This window comes from Bufo gargarizans, chromosome 2, assembly GCF_014858855.1.
Source record: "Bufo gargarizans isolate SCDJY-AF-19 chromosome 2, ASM1485885v1, whole genome shotgun sequence".
Lineage (NCBI taxonomy): Eukaryota > Metazoa > Chordata > Amphibia > Anura > Bufonidae > Bufo > Bufo gargarizans.
In genome coordinates, this window is record NC_058081.1 from 657,879,464 (window position 1) to 657,893,994 (window position 14,531).

At 58.7% G+C, this 14,531-nt stretch overlaps 1 protein-coding gene across 1 annotated transcript in view; it reads right to left on the reverse strand.

The window, feature by feature from the left end:
* Positions 1 to 14,531, reverse strand: part of LOC122926271 (stabilizer of axonemal microtubules 1-like) — a 46,282-nt gene that overhangs the window by 15,996 nt on the left and 15,755 nt on the right. The window contains exon 5 of the mRNA XM_044277645.1: positions 1,221 to 1,343. Coding sequence (XP_044133580.1) covers positions 1,221 to 1,343 — 123 coding nt within the window. The remainder of the gene's footprint in view (positions 1 to 1,220; positions 1,344 to 14,531) is intronic.

Here is a 14,531-nt window from a genome sequence, read left to right on the forward strand (position 1 = left end):
AGATGGCTGAGGCCATTCATAGGGCTGTGACATCACAGGGATGGCTGGCTGCTGATTGGCTGCTGCATGGCATTGTGGGTGATCCCTCGTTCTTAGAGTTCCTTGCTCCATGTCCTAACACGTGCAGCAGCCATTTTAGGAAAAAATGTGATTGTTACCACGAAGCGTGAGGAAATGCAGATTCGGTGCGAATCAAATTTTTCCTGAAATTCGGATCGAATTAAACTTCGTCAACTTTGATTCGCTCATCTCTAATTGTGATGTTGGTTCTCGCCAACCACTTACTTTTAACTTTTAAATGACAGACTGCTGAAATCAACTCACCTGTCTCTACTTTATGCTGCCATTAGTATGGGCAGCAGAAAGTTGATGACAGGTTCCCTTTAAGTTTATTCTGTGGATCAGTGCGATCATGGAGATTCCAAATTTATGTGTTTTTTTTTATGTTGTACTACTTTAAAAAAAATGAAATGCTGTTTGCAAAAAAGATTGTTGTGTGTTACCATATTCTGACACCTATAAATGTTTAAAAAAGTTGTCTTATGTGAAACATTGGTGGCATATCACTACGATCATTATTCCATTTTATATTATTATTCCAGGATTTTTATTTTTGGTGTTTACTGTGTGTGTTAAATAATGGATTATTTTAAAAGATTGGATCATTGCAGACACGGTGATAACCAAGAAGTTTATCTTGTTTTATTTTATATGTATGTAGTAGTTGCTGTAACCCCTATAATGTGATGGGAAAATGAATCCAGCCAGCAAAGGAGACAATATGGACAATCACAATACATTAGTAAGTGACTTGTATTAACTTTCTCTACATAATAAATGCCATTTTCTGAAGTGAGACAACCCCTTTAACATCTGGGCTTTTAATATTCATGACTTATCCTTAGGATAGGTCATCAATATCAGATCGGCAGGGGTCCCACACCCAGCACCCCCACCAATCAGCTGTATGAGGAGACGGTGCATGCGGTGTCCACGTGCCGTCTCCCGTCTCTCTTCCTGTTCACCGCTGCTTTGCCATAGACATAGCAGCAGCAAAAAGGAAGACGGCACGTGCACACTGCTCGCGCCGTCTCCTCATACAGCTGATCGGTGGAGGTGCCGGACTCCCCCCGATCTGATATCGATGACCTATCCTGAGGATAAGTCATCAATAGTAAAAGCCTGGAGAACCTCTTTAATAGCTAGATTGTCTTCTTTACCTTCCATGGCCAAGTGATCTTGTGAAGATTTCACTGGTTCCACCTTCTTTAGTTTCTTCTCTACAAAGTGATCTTGGGTTGTTGTTTTCATATCATGAACATCCCCAGGAAAGAGTAGAGAACCTGTTTAGAAAAGTAAAGGTCATGTAATGATTTATGGTGTAATTGTATGAATTTTTTTAAACTTTTGACTTGGTCTGGCATGGAATATATAGAATGGGAAGTAAAGAAGTTATATTATGACTATAGTCTCTGTTGCAATGATGTCCACACAGGAAGGATCTATGGTACTTATCCCTCATTCATGGACAAGACTTGAAGTAAATTATGTGGTCACCATGTTGCCTTGGTTTGGCTGTTTCTAGTGCTATACCGACTTTAATGGGGAAAGCTCATTTTTGAGGCTGCCGCAATCACACGGCTTCAACTACACAAAGGGGGACACAGACAACCACCAAACATTAGGGGTAGAGATGGCCTTGCGGTTCGCCCGGCGGTCGTTTTGCGGTGAACTTTGCTCGTTTCGATTCGACGAACATGCAAACATATGGAGATGTCCGCCGGCGCCATATTCTTTAACATTGTGAAGAACTTTGACCCATGACACATCCATCAGGTGGGACAGGACAGCCAATTGAGATGTTTCAGCACATGGACATAACCCCTTACCTGATCTAGCCTCCATTTTACATTCAGTGTTTTGCCAGTGTAGGGCGAGGTTGCTGTGTGGAGCAGGGACAAGCTGTTAGGGACACCAAACGCTAGCTAATAGGGCCACAAACGTCATTTAAGGACTGGTATAGGTGTGCTATCGATAGGTGTGACATACAGAGGGGTGCGATATACTTATACTATACTTTCTAACATAGAAAGTATATTATAGTGCATTTGTATGGTGCAGAAGTTGTGTGCAGTTCTGCTGCGATACTGCAGCTACACAGAGTGCCAAACGCTATTGGAACAAATAATTTCTACTGGTGTGATATACCAGTTGCCCCCCCAAAAAACTGATTGAAGCAGGGGTGTTATATACCAATAATATACTTTGTATATAGTGCATTTGGGTAGTGCAGCATTTGTTTGCGGTTTTGCTGCATTACCGCAGCTACACAGAGTAGCAAACGCTATTGGAACAAATAATTTCTACTGGTGTGAAATACCAGTTGACCCCCCCAAAAAATGATTGAAGCAGGGGTGAGATATACCAATAGTATACTTTCTAGTGCATTTGGGTAGTGCAGCATTGGTTTGCGGTTTTCCTGCCTTACCTCAGCTACAGATAGTGACAAACGACATTGGAACAAAGTACTCCCGTGGCCTAAAATAAAAAATTTCTAGGCTCCAACAGGACACATTTCAGAGAATTTCCCTTTAAAACGCATAAAAATGTCCCCTGATTAAAATACATATTTTTTTGTCGAATTTTTGTCATTGATCCCCCTCTAGTAGGTCACTGTCCATGTTGTGGGACTATTTGTTCACTTCTACTAAGTATTTGGTGGCTGCAAATATGGGCTGAAGGCTTTCCAGGTTCGCCTGCCATTAAAGTGAATGGGGTCCGTCTCGAACTTGCGGTTTGCGAACATTTGATCGCATTCGCGAACCATCCTGGCCGATGTCCATCCATCACTAATTAGGGGTCCCCAAGGGGATCCCAGGAAAGGCTTTACTAGGCGTGAATAGGACATATGAAATGGCATTTTATTGCAATATAAATGCAATAAAAATACTGTAAGGTTTTTAAGTACTTTACACTTTCCTCTCTTTTAGCATCCCCTGATGTTCCGCCATGTCGAAAATTCTCGTCCACCTTATTCTGTATTTATAGGTGGACATACATGCTCAGTAGCTTCCATCCCCTCCCCTCAGTGGCAGTGATCTCAGAAACCTTTCATTCATCTCTACTTCTAAATTCATAAGATTTTTATCTCTCTCTCTCTAGACAGTAGAGAAGATAATTGTGTGTGTGTGTGTGTGTGTGTGTGTGTTGGGGGGGGGGGGTAAGTGACTATTTTCTATGCAGAGGAAGACAGGAGAACAGAGCAGGATTAGCAAAAGTTGCGTGCAATGCACTCCAGGGAAATGTTGGTACTTGATGGTCACACAAGATAAGCTGCTGCCCACCCATAGAAAGTGAAGAGACCATGGCTGCAGAAGGATGAGTTAAGACAGTGGTGCCCAACCATTTTTTGTCTGAGGGCCGCACTAGACATGGTATAAATTTCGCGGGCCAGAACCAGGATAGCTTTGCCAGAAAGAAATGCAAACACTGAGGGGGCACGTGTGAGCATCACTAACATACATAATACGTAGACCTTCAAATCTGCGTTTGGAGCCTCTGTTGCAGATTCTGTTGAAAGACCAGACAAAAAAGCCTTGTATGCAGCACTTGTGTCCGGTAAAAAGACAGGATCCCAAACGAAAACTGAACGGATCCCATCATAGTCGGTGGAGTCTGTTCAGCTCCTTCCCTGTGGGGCGACAGGAGGAGGGGGGGGGAGCAGGGTCCCTAGTGGGGCGACAGGAGGAGGGGGGGGGAGCAGGGTCCCTAGTGGGGCGACAGGAGGAGGGGGGGGGAGCAGGGTCCCTAGTGGGGCGACAGGAGGAGGGGGGGGGAGCAGGGTCCCTAGTGGGGCGACAGGAGGAGGGGGGGGGAGCAGGGTCCCTAGTGGGGCGACAGGAGGAGGGGGGGGGAGCAGGGTCCCTAGTGGGGCGACAGGAGGAGGGGGGGGGAGCAGGGTCCCTAGTGGGGCGACAGGAGGAGGGGGGGGGAGCAGGGTCCCTAGTGGGGCGACAGGAGGAGGGGGGGGGAGCAGGGGTCCCTAGTGGGGCGACAGGAGGAGGGGGGGGGAGCAGGGTCCCTAGTGGGGCGACAGGAGGAGGGGGGGGGAGCAGGGTCCCTAGTGGGGCGACAGGAGGAGGGGGGGGGAGCAGGGTCCCTAGTGGGGCGACAGGAGGAGGGGGGGGGAGCAGGGTCCCTAGTGGGGCGACAGGAGGAGGGGGGGGGGAGCAGGGTCCCTAGTGGGGCGACAGGAGGAGGGGGGGGGAGCAGGGTCCCTAGTGGGGCGACAGGAGGAGGGGGGGGGAGCAGGGTCCCTAGTGGGGCGACAGGAGGAGGGGGGGGGAGCAGGGTCCCTAGTGGGGCGACAGGAGGAGGGGGGGGGAGCAGGGTCCCTAGTGGGGCGACAGGAGGAGGGGGGGGGAGCAGGGTCCCTAGTGGGGCGACAGGAGGAGGGGGGGGGAGCAGGGTCCCTAGTGGGGCGACAGGAGGAGGGGGGGGGAGCAGGGTCCCTAGTGGGGCGACAGGAGGAGGGGGGGGGAGCAGGGTCCCTAGTGGGGCGACAGGAGGAGGGGGGGGGGAGCAGGGTCCCTAGTGGGGCGACAGGAGGAGGGGGGGGAGCAGGGTCCCTAGTGGGGCGACAGGAGGAGGGGGGGGGAGCAGGGTCCCTAGTGGGGCGACAGGAGGAGGGGGGGGGGAGCAGGGTCCCTAGTGGGGCGACAGGAGGAGGGGGGGGGAGCAGGGTCCCTAGTGGGGCGACAGGAGGAGGGGGGGGGGAGCAGGGTCCCTAGTGGGGCGACAGGAGGAGGGGGGGGGAGCAGGGTCCCTAGTGGGGCGACAGGAGGAGGGGGGGGAGCAGGGTCCCTAGTGGGGCGACAGGAGGGAGGGGGGGGGGAGCAGGGTCCCTAGTGGGGCGACAGGAGGAGGGGGGGGGAGCAGGGTCCCTAGTGGGGCGACAGGAGGAGGGGGGGGGAGCAGGGTCCCTAGTGGGGCGACAGGAGGAGGGGGGGGGGAGCAGGGTCCCTAGTGGGGCGACAGGAGGAGGGGGGGGGAGCAGGGTCCCTAGTGGGGCGACAGGAGGAGGGGGGGGGAGCAGGGTCCCTAGTGGGGCGACAGGAGGAGGGGGGGGGAGCAGGGTCCCTAGTGGGGCGACAGGAGGAGGGGGGGGGGAGCAGGGTCCCTAGTGGGGCGACAGGAGGAGGGGGGGGGAGCAGGGTCCCTAGTGGGGCGACAGGAGGAGGGGGGGGGAGCAGGGTCCCTAGTGGGGCGACAGGAGGAGGGGGGGGGAGCAGGGTCCCTAGTGGGGCGACAGGAGGAGGGGGGGGGAGCAGGGTCCCTAGTGGGGCGACAGGAGGAGGGGGGGGGAGCAGGGTCCCTAGTGGGGCGACAGGAGGAGGGGGGGGGAGCAGGGTCCCTAGTGGGGCGACAGGAGGAGGGGGGGGGAGCAGGGTCCCTAGTGGGGCGACAGGAGGAGGGGGGGGGAGCAGGGTCCCTAGTGGGGCGACAGGAGGAGGGGGGGGGAGCAGGGTCCCTAGTGGGGCGACAGGAGGAGGGGGGGGGGAGCAGGGTCCCTAGTGGGGCGACAGGAGGAGGGGGGGGGGAGCAGGGTCCCTAGTGGGGCGACAGGAGGAGGGGGGGGGAGCAGGGTCCCTAGTGGGGCGACAGGAGGAGGGGGGGGGGAGCAGGGTCCCTAGTGGGGCGACAGGAGGAGGGGGGGGGAGCAGGGTCCCTAGTGGGGCGACAGGAGGAGGGGGGGGGAGCAGGGTCCCCTAGTGGGGCGACAGGAGGAGGGGGGGGGGAGCAGGGTCCCTAGTGGGGCGACAGGAGGAGGGGGGGGGAGCAGGGTCCCTAGTGGGGCGACAGGAGGAGGGGGGGGGAGCAGGGTCCCTAGTGGGGCGACAGGAGGGAGGGGGGGGGGAGCAGGGTCCCTCCAGTGGGGCGACAGGAGGAGGGGGGTGGAGCAGGGTCCCTAGTGGGGCGACAGGAGGAGGGGGGGGGAGCAGGGTCCCTAGTGGGGCGACAGGAGGAGGGGGGGGGAGCAGGGTCCCTAGTGGGGCGACAGGAGGAGGGGGGGGAGCAGGGTCCCTAGTGGGGGCGACAGGAGGAGGGGGCGGGGAGCAGGGTCCCTAGTGGGGCGACAGGAGGAGGGGGGGGGAGCAGGGTCCCTAGTGGGGCGACAGGAGGATGGGGGGGGAGGGCAGAGGTCCCTAGTGGGGCGACAGGAGGAGGGGGGGGGGAGCAGGGTCCCTAGTGGGGCGACAGGAGGAGGGGGGGGGAGCAGGGTCCCTAGTGGGGCGACAGGAGGAGGGGGGGTGGGCAGCGGGTCCTAGTGGGGCGAAGGAGCAGGAGGAGGGGGGGGGCCGGGAGCAGGGTCCCTAGTGGGGCGACAGGAGGAGGGGGGGGGAGCAGGGTCCCTAGTGGGGCGAAGGAGGAGGGGGGGGGGAGCAGGGTCCCTAGTGGGGCGACAGGAGGAGGGGGGGGGAGCAGGGTCCCTAGTGGGGCGACAGGAGGAGGGGGGGGGAGCAGGGTCCCTAGTGGGGCGACAGGAGGAGGGGGGGGGGAGCAGGGGTCCCTAGTGGGGAGACAGGAGGAGGGGGGGGAGCAGGGTCCCTAGGGGGCGACAGGAGGAGGGGGGGGAGCAGGGTCCCCTAGTGGGGCGACAGGAGGAGGGGGGGGAGCAGGGTCCCTAGTGGGGCGGAAAGGGGAGGACGGGGGGGGGAGCAGGGTCCCTAGTGGGGCGACAGGAGGAGGGGGGGGGGAGCAGGTCCCTAGTGGGTCGACAGGAGGAGGGGGGGGGAGCCAGGGTCCCTAGTGGGGCGACAGGAGGAGGGGGGGGAGCAGGGTCCCTAGGGCGGGACAGGAGGAGGGGGGGGAGCAGGGTCCCTAGTGGGGCGACAGGAGGAGGGGGGGGGAGCAGGGTCCCTAGTGGGGCGACAGGAGGAGGGGGGGGGGGAGCAGGTCCTAGTGGGGCGACAGGAGAGGGGGGGGGAGCAGGGTCCCATAGTGGGGCGACAGGGGAGGGGGGGGGAGCAGGGTCCCTAGTGGGCGAAGGAGGAGGGGGGGAGCAGGGTCCCTAGTGGGGCGACAGGAGGAGGGGGGGGGGAGCAGGGTCCTGTGGGACGACAGGAGGAGGGGGGGGAGCAGGGTCCCTAGTGGGACAGGAGGAGGGGGGGGGGCAGGGTCCCTAGTGGGGCGACAGGAGGAGGGGGGGGGAGCAGGGTCCCTAGTGGGGGAAGGAGGGGGGGGGGAGCAGGGTCCCTAGTGGGGGCGAGGAGAGGGGGGGGGGAGCAGGGTCCCTAGTGGGGCGACAGGAGGAGGGGGGGGAGCAGGGTCCCTAGTGGGGCGACAGGAGGAGGGGGGGGGAAGCAGGGTCCCTAGTGGGGCGACAGGAGGAGGGGGGGGGAGCAGGGTCCCTAGTGGGGCGACAGGAGGAGGGGGGGGGGAGCAGGGTCCCTAGTGGGGCGACAGGAGGAGGGGGGGGGAGCAGGGTCCCTAGTGGGGCGACAGGAGGAGGGGGGGGGAGCAGGGTCCCTAGTGGGGCGACAGGAGGAGGGGGGGGGAGCAGGGTCCCTAGTGGGGCGACAGGAGGAGGGGGGGGGGAGCAGGGTCCCTAGTGGGGCGACAGGAGGAGGGGGGGGAGCAGGGTCCCTAGTGGGGCGACAGGAGGAGGGGGGGGGAGAGCAGGGTCCCTAGTGGGGCGACAGGAGGAGGGGGGGGGAGCAGGGTCCCTAGTGGGGCGACAGGAGGAGGGGGGGGGGAGCAGGGTCCCTAGTGGGGCGACAGGAGGAGGGGGGGGGAGCAGGGTCCCTAGTGGGGGCGACAGGAGGAGGGGGGGGGAGCAGGGTCCCTAGTGGGGCGACAGGAGGAGGGGGGGGGAGCAGGGTCCCTAGTGGGGCGACAGGAGGAGGGGGGGGGGAGCAGGGTCCCTAGTGGGGCGACAGGAGGAGGGGGGGGAGCAGGGTCCCTAGTGGGGCGACAGGAGGAGGGGGGGGGAGCAGGGTCCCTAGTGGGGCGACAGGAGGAGGGGGGGGGGAGCAGGGTCCCTAGTGGGGCGACAGGAGGAGGGGGGGGGAGCAGGGTCCCTAGTGGGGGCGACAGGAGGAGGGGGGGGGAGCAGGGTCCCTAGTGGGGCGACAGGAGGAGGGGGGGGGAGCAGGGTCCCTAGTGGGGCGACAGGAGGAGGGGGGGGGAGCAGGGTCCCTAGTGGGGCGACAGGAGGAGGGGGGGGAGCAGGGTCCCTAGTGGGGCGACAGGAGGAGGGGGGGGAGCAGGGTCCCTAGTGGGGCGACAGGAGGAGGGGGGGGAGCAGGGTCCCTAGTGGGGCGACAGGAGGAGGGGGGGGGAGCAGGGTCCCTAGTGGGGCGACAGGAGGAGGGGGGGGGGAGCAGGGTCCCTAGTGGGGCGACAGGAGGAGGGGGGGGAGCAGGGTCCCTAGTGGGGCGACAGGAGGAGGGGGGGGAGCAGGGTCCCTAGTGGGGCGACAGGAGGAGGGGGGGGAGCAGGGTCCCTAGTGGGGCGACAGGAGGAGGGGGGGGGAGCAGGGTCCCTAGTGGGGCGACAGGAGGAGGGGGGGGAGCAGGGTCCCTAGTGGGGCGACAGGAGGAGGGGGGGGAGCAGGGTCCCTAGTGGGGCGACAGGAGGAGGGGGGGGAGCAGGGTCCCTAGTGGGGCGACAGGAGGAGGGGGGGGAGCAGGGTCCCTAGTGGGGCGACAGGAGGAGGGGGGGGAGCAGGGTCCCTAGTGGGGCGACAGGAGGAGGGGGGGGAGCAGGGTCCCTAGTGGGGCGACAGGAGGAGGGGGGGGAGCAGGGTCCCTAGTGGGGCGACAGGAGGAGGGGGGGGGAGCAGGGTCCCTAGTGGGGCGACAGGAGGAGGGGGGGGGAGCAGGGTCCCTAGTGGGGCGACAGGAGGAGGGGGGGGAGCAGGGTCCCTAGTGGGGCGACAGGAGGAGGGGGGGGAGCAGGGTCCCTAGTGGGGCGACAGGAGGAGGGGGGGGAGCAGGGGTCCCTAGTGGGGCGACAGGAGGAGGGGGGGGAGCAGGGTCCCTAGTGGGGCGACAGGAGGAGGGGGGGAGCAGGGTCCCTAGTGGGGCGACAGGAGGAGGGGGGGAGCAGGGTCCTAGTGGGGCGACAGGAGGAGGGGGGGGAGCAGGGTCCCTAGTGGGGCGACAGGAGGAGGGGGGGGGGCAGGGTCCCTAGTGGGGCGACAGGAGGAGGGGGGGGGGTCCCCTAGTGGGGCGACAGGAGGAGGGGGGGTCCCTAGTGGGGCGACAGGAGGAGGGGGGGGAGCAGGGTCCCTAGTGGGGCGACAGGAGGAGGGGGGGGAGCAGGGTCCTAGTGGGGCGACAGGAGGAGGGGGGGGAGCAGGGTCCCTAGTGGGGCGACAGGAGGAGGGGGGGGAGCAGGGTCCCTAGTGGGGCGACAGGAGGAGGGGGGGAGCAGGGTCCCTAGTGGGGCGACAGGAGGAGGGGGGGGAGCAGGGTCCCTAGTGGGGCGACAGGAGGAGGGGGGGGGAGCAGGGTCCTAGTGGGGCGACAGGAGGAAGGGGGGAGGGGGGGGGGGGGGGAAGCAGGGTCCCTAGTGGGGCGACAGGAGGAGGGGGGGGGAGCAGGGTCCCTAGTGGGGCGACAGGAGGAGGGGGGGGAGCAGGGTCCCTAGTGGGGCGACAGGAGGAGGGGGGGGAGCAGGGTCCCTAGTGGGGCGACAGGAGGAGGGGGGGGAGCAGGGTCCCTAGTGGGGCGACAGGAGGAGGGGGGGGGAGCAGGGTCCCTAGTGGGGCGACAGGAGGAGGGGGGGGAGCAGGGTCCCTAGTGGGGCGACAGGAGGAGGGGGGGGGAGCAGGGTCCCTAGTGGGGCGACAGGAGGAGGGGGGGGAGCAGGGTCCCTAGTGGGGCGACAGGAGGAGGGGGGGAGCAGGGTCCCTAGTGGGGCGACAGGAGGAGGGGGGGGAGCAGGGTCCCTAGTGGGGCGACAGGAGGAGGGGGGGGAGCAGGGTCCCTAGTGGGGCGACAGGAGGAGGGGGGGGAGCAGGGTCCCTAGTGGGGCGACAGGAGGAGGGGGGGAGCAGGGTCCCTAGTGGGGCGACAGGAGGAGGGGGGGAGCAGGGTCCCTAGTGGGGCGACAGGAGGAGGGGGGGAGCAGGGTCCCTAGTGGGGCGACAGGAGGAGGGGGGGGAGCAGGGTCCCTAGTGGGGCGACAGGAGGAGGGGCGAGCAGGGTCACTAGTGAGGCGACAGGAGGAGGGGCGAGCAGGGTCACTAGTGAAGTGATTGTAGAAGGGGGGGGGGGAAGAGGGTCACCGGGGACCAATCACATGAGTCCATGCTCCTTACCTCTCCAGCAGCCCTGTCATGTTGCTCAAGGTCCTCTGGCAGCGTGCTCCGCTCTCCTTACTACAGCCACCACGGGAGCCGGCTTCCCCTGCCTGACCCGACTTGTATTACTGTGGCGCGCTCATACCAACCAATAACAAAGCTCCTTGCTGTAAGGAGCTTTGTTATTGGTTATTTCAGGCACAGGCAGCATCTCTGCGCTGCCTGTGCCATTCACAGCGCTCACTGTGCTGATGAATGTGGGGAAAAAGTCTAAGGCGTATTGTTACGCCTTAGACTTTGTTCAGGGAGTCGCACGGGCCGCATGAAACAGCATCGCGGGCCGGATTTGGCCCACGGGCCGTAGGTTGGGCATCACTGAGTTAAGAGGATGAAAAAGACACTGTAAGAGCGTTTTCTGTATTGATATAGTTAAAATAATGGTGTACATTACCCCAGATATTTTTAAATGTATTTTTAAGTTGAATTCACAGGATACCCCCTTTTTAAAGGGCATCTGTCAGCAGATTTGCACCTATAAAACTGGCTGACCTGTTACATGTGCACCTGGCTGCTCTGAAGAGGGGAGGGCGTCTGGTTCAAAGTAAAAAGGTCATAAATTGATGGAAACACCACTGAAATGGTTCAGGAACAGCATGGGGAGGATGTCTGGATGCATCTTGGACTCCCAGGTCGCTGCTGGGAACGATGTTGTCCGAGTAGTACGGCACTTTTACAGACTGACAATAATACGCACCAAACCTAAGATAAAATCGATTTTAGAGGAAAAATTGTTAGGAAACTGTAAGGTACCTGTAAAAGGTAGTGTCCGAAGTGGAAATAGTGTGCTTGAGATCCAGGCAAAGCGTCGTCAGGCGAATAGTTCAGAATCAAAATCCAGAGAAGAGTCAGGCAGGCTAAGGTCATTCACGATCTGGCGGCAAGGTACAAAATCAGCAGGCTGTAGAATAGTCGGGATATCAGGCAGGAGTTCAATACAAGGAAGATCACTGAAGTCAAAACACCCAGGGAAGAAATCCAAATAAACGGGCACCAAGTGATGACCTCACTTCCTATTTAAAGGCTGTCCAGATTGAGAATTGTCCACAGCTGGCAGCAGGTGGAGCTAGAGAGTATGATGTAGTGTTGAACACAGTAAGGACATTCCCAAAGTCTAGATCTCTTCTGTAGCACAACAGGTAAGGCTATGGTTTAAGAGACCAGGAAGATCCCCGGTTCAAATACAACCCGGGTCATGACAGAAACATTCTTTTCTGTATATTTACTTGAATAAAAAGTGCAAGTGCTGCCAAAAATTACAAGGAAGAGGCACTCCGATACAACCTGTATATCACATAAAGGAGGGCGTCATTCACATTGTGGTACGATTGTTCAGGTAGTGGGACTCCTACACTCATAAAGCCTATGCACTAAGTGAAAGGGCTGCCAAAAATTACAAGGAACAGGCACTCCAATACACCCTTTATTACACATAAACACCCTTGAAAAATTATGATTGCTGGCCTGCTGGTGACCCTCAAAAACATTAGGAACATGGGCCTGCTGCTGATCTGACCATCTAAAACATTTTGTGGGGCGAGGGCCTGCTGCCAAGCTGACCATCTAAAAAAAATTGTGGGCGAGGGCCTGCTGCCGAGCTGACCATCTAAAACATTATAGGCGAGGGCCTGCTGCCGAGCTCACCATATAAAAAAAATTGTGGGTGGGGGCCTGCTGCCGAGGGCCTGCTGCCAAGCTGACCATCTAAAACATTTTGTGGGCGAGGGCCTGCTTAAGCGCCAGTTCGTGCCACGTGTCCAGCTTGGACACCCAATAGTTGTAAGGCACACAGGGATCACTTAGGACGCTGACACGGTCTGCTACTTACTCCTTCACCATCTTCCAAAAATTTTCCCTCCTTGTGACACTAGGCCGCGCATCAGGTTGAGGGTGCTGGCGGGGTGTCATAAAACTGTCCCAGGCCTTGGAGAGTGTTGCCCTGCCTCTGTTAGAACTGCTGTGTGTTCCCCTCGTCTCTCCTCCTCGGTTTACCAAGGAACTACGTACTCTGCTGCCAGCATTGTGAGCTGGTAATTGTTGAAGCAATTTTTCCACAAGGACCTTCTGGTATTGCACCATTTTGCTCATCCTCTCCACCACAGGAATGAGAGATAAGAAGTTCTCTTTGTAGCGGGGGTGAAGGGTGAACCACCAGTAATCGGTGTTGGCCAAAATGCGCATAACGCGAGGGTCACGGGAAAGGCAGCATGACATAAAGTCAGCCATGTGTGCCAGATTCCCAACAGACAAGACTTCGCTGTCCTCATCAGGAGGATGACTCTCAATCTCCTCATCCTCCTCTTTGGCCCATCCACGCTGAACAGATGGAGTAAACCTGCTGTGGGTACTACCCTCTGTAACAGAGGCAACCGTCTCCTGCTCCTCCTCCTCATCATCCAATTTGCGCTGAGAAGACGATCTGAGGGTGGTCAGGCTATAACCCTGTGTAATGTCTTCCCCTATTTCCACCTCTTCCACATGCAAAGCGTGTGAGCAGTGAGCGTTTGAGTAGACACAGAAGTGGGATGGTTACGCTGATAATAGCGTTATCGCCACTCACCATCTGTGTTGATTCCTTAAAGTTGCTTAAAACCTCACAGGGGTCAGACATCAATGCCCACTCGTCGCTTGTGAAGAGCGGAAGCTGACTGGAAAGGCGATGACCATGTTGCAGCTGGTATTCCACTACTGCCCTTTGCTGCTCACAAAGCCTGGCCAACATGTGGAACGTGGAGTTCCAGCGCATGCTCACGTTGCACAACAGTCGGTGAGTTGGCAATTGCAAGCACTGCTGCAGCGTTGCCAGACCAGCGGAAGCTGTCGATGACTTGCAGAAATGGGCACACACGCGGTGCACCTTCACCAGTAGCTCAGGCAAATTGGGGTAGGTTTTGAGAAACCGCTGAACCACTAGGTTGAACATGTTGGCTAGGCATGGTATGTGTGTGAGCTTGCCAAACTCCAAAGCCGCCACCAAGTTCAGGCCATTATCAGACACAACCATTCCTGGTTGTAGGTTAAGTGGCGAGAGCCACAGCTCAGTCTGGTCCCTTATTCCCTGCCACAGCTCTGTGGCGGTGTGCTGTTTGTCACCTAAGCAGATCAATTTTAGCATGGCCTGTTACCGCTTCCCTACTGCAGTGCTACACTGCTTCCAGCTACTGACTGATGTTTGACTGGTGCTGCAAGATGATAATTCAGAGGTGGAAGTGGAGGAGAAGGCGGAGGAGGAGAAGGGGGGCTTGCAGCCACTGACGTAGGTGGCGGCGTAAACTCTGATGGAAGTAGGGCCCGCAATCCTTGGCATCAGTAGCACCTGTGCCATCCCAGGGTACGACTCGCTCCTGGCCTCCACAAAGTTCACCCAGTGTGCCATCAGGGAAATGTAGCGTCCCTGGCCAAAGGACTTGTCAATGTGTCAGTCATTAAGTGGACCTTCCCAATAACTGCATTGGTCAGGGCACTGGTGATGTTACGGGACACATGCTGGTGTAAAGCTGGGACTACACTCCGTGAAAAATATTGGCGGCTGGGTACCGCGGGGCATTTAGTGCTATGGTCTGTGGGTGGGTGTCTGGGTATTTGCACTTTCGTTCAAAGGCCTGGGGTATAGACATCTGTACGCTGCGCTGGGACACAAAAGTAGATGTGCTAGCTGATGGTGCTTGCGAAGGTCCAGTTGCATGCCAGGAGGCATCCGGGCCTATGTCTTGGACAGGGGATTGGCCAGCACGTAACACAGGAGGCAGTGGTGTGACCCACAGACACTGGTTGTTGACCCAGGCGTTCAGCCCACCTATTAGGGTGTGTGGCAGGCGCAGCATTATGAAGTGCCTTTTGCGCTGTGGCATTAGAAGAATTGATATCTCAGATTTTTTTTACCAGACTGTCTGTTACTCTGTAATTCCTCTAGCGCCGTTCTATGGAAACAGTAGGTTTAAAGAGCACACCAAATGCTTGAAATCTGGTATGGAATTTGGATTGCAATATGGAATTTGAATTTGGATTGTGAACTTTGTAGTTTGCAATTGTAGCTTGCAATTTGAATTTGGTGGAACTGTAAGTAAACACTCATATAGCTGGTTCAGTATACAGTTCTAATCACTATACTAACAGTGGGAACATTATATAACTGTTTTAAATACCTATTTTGGCCTCTGCTTCC